The sequence below is a fragment of the Polistes canadensis genome, unplaced genomic scaffold, assembly GCF_001313835.1.
Source record: "Polistes canadensis isolate GaletaPanama2010 unplaced genomic scaffold, ASM131383v1 scaffold_10, whole genome shotgun sequence".
In the NCBI taxonomy this organism is placed as follows: Eukaryota; Metazoa; Arthropoda; class Insecta; order Hymenoptera; family Vespidae; genus Polistes; species Polistes canadensis.
The window spans coordinates 271,260-276,815 of NW_014569557.1; the positions used below are offsets into that span (position 1 = coordinate 271,260).

Sequence of the window (5,556 nt, forward strand, 5' to 3'; positions counted from 1 at the left end):
CGTATATATATATATATATATATATATATATATACGCAGGAAGAATAATAATTATAATATACAATAGTTTCCCCCTTATACATTAGAGAGATCTATTTGAATTTCGTAATTATTGTCTCCTACATTGAGCCGCAGAGGAATAGATGCATATATATATGTATATATATATATTACTATGTGATTCCCATCGATTTACTCCAAACCTTATTTGGTATATAATCAGTACACTTCAAACTATTCAAAGCTCGAACCTTCTCTTTGATTATCCTGGTATGCCTAATCAATGATATACTGTTTCCTTTGGGTATAATACTGCTTACTTGTTGGATATACTTTCGAATATCGACATTTAATTGCAATCAGATAAACTTCGATTAAATATTCTATGTCTCGGTAATTAATTATACGTGAATTAATATTATTTGTTTCTTTGGATTTCTTTTTTATATCGAATTTATTATGGAATTATAATGAATCTCAATTATAATAATGACACGCGTATGTTCGTGAATTATTTATAAATGTATGCTTGTATCAAAGTTTTTTTGTTTTGTTTTAAATAATAATTCCTCAATGAGAATTGTAAAATTTGATTAAAAGAAATTTAGTAAATTTTTCGTAACAAATGGGTCGTTCGTCACATTAAGAAACATAATAAAGATTTAAGTTATTTAAATTATCCGAATAAATTTCACATATAGATTGTGAAATATTTGTATTAATTTCTCGTATAATTAATTTCAAATTAAAAAACAGTTTGTGAAAATCGTTTAAAAATCATAATAAGATTGAAATTGTTTAAAATTATGCAAATAAATTTAATGTGACACGCGTATCGAATATATTTCTATTTAACGTTACGTATAATTAATTTCAAATTAAAATTTAAACGCGTATAGAAGTTTGAAAATCGTTTAAAAAAAAAATAATAAACCATATTTCTCTCATTAAAAATTATAATGTAAGATTTAAATTTGTTTTAAATGATGCAAATAAATTTAATGAAATGTTAGTCGTATTCGCGAGTAATATTTCTTCGAGTATAGAAATAAATTTGAATGTTAACTTTTGAATGTAGAAATTTTTGAAAATCGTTTAGGAAGGATAAGTCGTTCGTTTTGAAAGTGTAACAAGGTGTATAGGTTTTATATCTTGACTGGTATACATATAGCAAGAGAACATCGGTATTCCAAGAGCAAAGTCAAGCGAAAGGAGCTGATGCATCGTATTTCTATTCCCTTAGGGGTGTGACGACAAGAGGGTAAGCGAAATTCAGAGATATGTCGTACTTATATACGTATATTTTTCTTTTACATATATAAGATACATATAAAAGAGTCAAACGAAATTATAATCGCGTTGGTTTTAACTCCGTTCAGATGAATTTTTGTTCAACTTACCGTAATTATTTTCCTTTTTTTTTTTTCTAAAAATATTTTCTCTCACTAATTTATACGCTGTTAATTTTAAAATAAAATTATAATCAATGATTTGTATTGTATTCCCATAATATGATAGAAATTTATAATATTCATACAACCAAAACGATATATTCGCGTTAATTTTATTTTTCATCGATTTAGTATTAAAAAAAAATATATATATATATACATATAAAAATAAATGATTTATTAAATCATCGATCTTTATTTAAGGAGAATAAAAATTTATTCGAATTTTCTTTATTAATAGAAATAATGAAATTCTTCGTATAATATTTCGTTACTACGTAAAAAGAATTTCATTAATTCGATCTATAAATGCGAACGAAAAAAAGAAGAGAGAAAAAAAAACGAGAAAAAATGAGAGACCAGAAAATGAATTAATTGTTTTCATTGAAATAAATAATATGTCAAAATTGATGATAAATGAGAAGAGAAAAGTTTCTATGTTCTCTCCCCCTCTCTCTCTCTTTCTTTCTCTTTAGAGAATGAAATGCACAAATATATATATATATAAATATTATTTTACTCGTAATATATAATAATTAAGGATTAATATATAGACCGGTTGATACGGATTTAGTGAAGTGGTAAATCGAGATGAAAGAGGCAAAAACGATCAATATCAAAGATCTCATTATATTCTCGAGCTGGTATTGGCTCTCACTTTCTGATATAAAAGAGAACGTTTGCAGGATAGAGAAGAGAATATTTTCGTAAAGTACTATAAATCTCACGTGAAACCGTCGCGCCGCATTGTCACATGAACCGGAAACACTAGAATAATATAATCAATCGATTTTACTTCCTTCCTAATATAAATGTAGTAGTTTACGACTTCTTCGTATTAATAAAGTGACAAAGTCGAGGAAAAACAACGTTGAATTTTCGCAGATATTTTTATTATCGATTTTAGTATCATTCGAAGAACAATAAACGAACATTTCGATTATTATCATATATATTCCTTTTTTATCTTTTTATATTATATTTATTATGTTACCGTTAAACGTGTGTGTGTGTGTATAATTCAAATTTTATCACATACGAGAGATCAAATTAAAAGAAATGTTTTTTATTTTATTTAATAATTAATTTAAATTTACTCAATATATACGATGACTTTGTTGAAACAAATTATAATATTTATTTATAAGATCGAATATTAATTTATAGCAAATCGCAAATAATTGTTTTATGAAATAATTCATTGTAAAGTTAAATATGGAATTCACGAGAAAGAGAGAGAGAGAGAGAGAGAGAGAGAGAGGGCAAGTAGTTTAAAAGTATCGATTGAGATTTAAAATGTGATCCTTATTTAAAATCAGCTTATATTTTTATAACGATGTTCCTAGTTATTCGTTTTTTTTTATCTTCTTCATGTAATTTGAAAACCAATGTTCTGTTGTTAATCGTGTTGTTCTATCGGATTTAAATCTAAGGATCCAATTTCAATTTTCCATATCTTAATTACGCATGCATATCTCGTTAATTCTAATATTATTTTAATCGATGCACGTAATTTTATTTTCTTTCATATTTTAACAGATCAATATATAGTTATTTCATAAAATTAACTGATTTAACGTTTAAACGATAACATAATATAGATATTATATTTAAGAAAAACGCGATTGAAAGATATCAGAAGAAATCGTAAACAATTTAATTAACAAAATTGAAAAGTTAAGAATACGTATGGGATAAAAATGAATTCGTTTTCGAAGATATATAGATAAATCGAGCGTAAAGTGAATTCGAGAATGCTGAAGAAAAATGAATATTTGTACACTTAACTTTTCCTCCCTTATCACGTTGCCCTTTCCTTCGTGAGACTTTCAGAATACTGACCCTGTAGTTGTTGTCATCCGCTGCCGTACCACGATCGGCCAAATATTCTTGATATTGTGAGATAACACATAGAAGAGAGTACACCTATATACACATACACACACATATATAATTATTTTTTTAATAATTATAATATAATATAATATAATATCATTTTTATAATATAAATACATGTATAAACGCGACAATATTTCAATAACCTAAATTTTTGTTCCGTTTTTATTCCTTTCTATTCAATTTTTCATTTTATTTTTCACGTTGGAATAATTAATCATAAATTAATCCACGTGAATCTAAAATACGTTTTACATATAAATGTATGTATGTATGTATGTATGTATGCATGTATGCTTTTGCACGCGCGCGTGCGTGTATCAATGATAAAAACGATATAAAAATACATACGTTTAAACACAGGAGGAAAAAGTTCAGCGTGTAGAGCATCGCCATTATTGGATTAAAGTTTGGCTGCAACAGAGAAGGTGACATAGATCAACGATGAAAAGGTTTGAATTTGCGTTCAAACGTTCTTCCTTTTTTTATTGACACACAAAAAGATGTTGGATAATAAAAATATCCGTTAAAACAAAAAAAAAAAAAAGGAAGGGGGAAAAAAAAAACCAAGGGACGACAGAACAAAAGGAAACATAAAATAAAAGAGATGGAAAGCTTTTTTTGGCTTCCTGTACAATATTTTATTTATTTATTTTTTCTTTCTCTCTCTCTCTCTCTCTCTTTTTTTTTTTTTTTTAAATCCTTCGGGTTTGTATGGATTTATATATAACATATAAATATAAATTGCATTGATTTTTTGTTATTTTTTTCGTTTAACGTCTTTATTTTTCCATCGATTGTGTAGGAAATTGGATACGGTTTCCTTTTGCACGTTAACAAGTAGGATTCGGTTTATAGAATGTTGTTTGCGAGAATGTATTGAAGGTGTTTGGGGGCCGATACACGATGTGAAATGAAAGTAAAACGTAAAAGCGATACAGAAGCAAAAAAGGAAAAAAAAGAAAAAAAAAACAACACATAAACAATACAATATACTCAATAACGTTAGATCGTTTAATAGGATCAAGATAAATTCGTTTTCAATAATTTCCCTTTGAAATTTTCTACACTATCGCAAATTTATTATATGAATTTTATTCTAACGAAAAATAATTCGTCAGAATGAAAGAAAGAAAAAAACCAAAACATTGTCTATATTATGTGTACCTCAACCATATTTTATTATAAATTATAAAAAAAAGTATATAATATATCAATCGCGTGTTAATCGATTATTTACGATCGTATTCTTTATAGAAATTCAGCCAATGGATCGTTTCAATCGTTTTTTTTTTACTCGTATAATATGTCACGTTACGAACCATTAACGAACAACTTTATAGGGTAGACTATATATATTATATATAAAAAAAAAAATAACAAAATAAAAATGTCAAAAAATACCATAAAATCAATCGATCAAATATTTGTATCATCTATATATATATATATATATCTTGTATATACATGTCTTGTATATATATATTTACCTTCGTTGGGATATTTTTATTTGATTTGATTTGATTATATTACATTTTATATGATTACTTTTAAATTTTACATTGTTTAATACTTGCATATTGCTTCCTTCTATTACTCTCTCTCTCTCTCTCTCTTTTTGGTATGTACGCACGAAAGAACGAAAAACTAATAACGCAACACTCAAATAATTTCAATTTGTTCTTTCCTAAGGCAATGTTACGTTCATGAGAAACACTTTTTTTCCACACGTTAGGATGATCGTGTATATATGGTTTTTTTCTCGGGAAAAGTAAATACAAATAGAAAGAAAATAAAAGCAAGAGAGAGAGAGAGAGAGAAAGGAGATAGAAGAGTTGTGTAAAAAAGTTGACCGATTTGATGAGAAGTCATTATGATCCCATTTTATTTTTTCTAGTTGGTTTTTACGTGTAAAAGGGTCGAAGGAAAATGTAATTTCGAAATTGGGTAACCTTTTTCGTTCATACAATTGACCTAGATCAATTTTTTGTTCTTTTTCCTTTATATTATTATCGGGATTTAAGAATAAGTCGGATTTGTATTATAGTTCGTTCGTGTAGAAAATCTTAAGTCCGTATCGAGAATACAAATATAAAGTCTTATGGGTAATATTATTAAACGATATTTCATCGACGTTTTATATTAATATTATTATTATTATTATTATTATTATTGTTACGCGTTATATAATATATATTATGTTATTTAT

At 26.3% G+C, this 5,556-nt stretch overlaps 1 protein-coding gene across 1 annotated transcript in view; it reads right to left on the bottom strand.

Annotated features, from left to right (window-relative positions):
* LOC106792992 overlaps positions 1 to 5,556 on the bottom strand; it is a gene marked incomplete at its 3' end in the record, with an annotated part of 6,640 nt that overhangs the window by 566 nt on the left and 518 nt on the right. Inside the window, 2 exon segments of the mRNA XM_014759536.1 lie at positions 3,240 to 3,377; positions 3,699 to 3,761. Of these exon segments, the coding sequence (XP_014615022.1) occupies positions 3,240 to 3,377; positions 3,699 to 3,761 (201 nt within the window).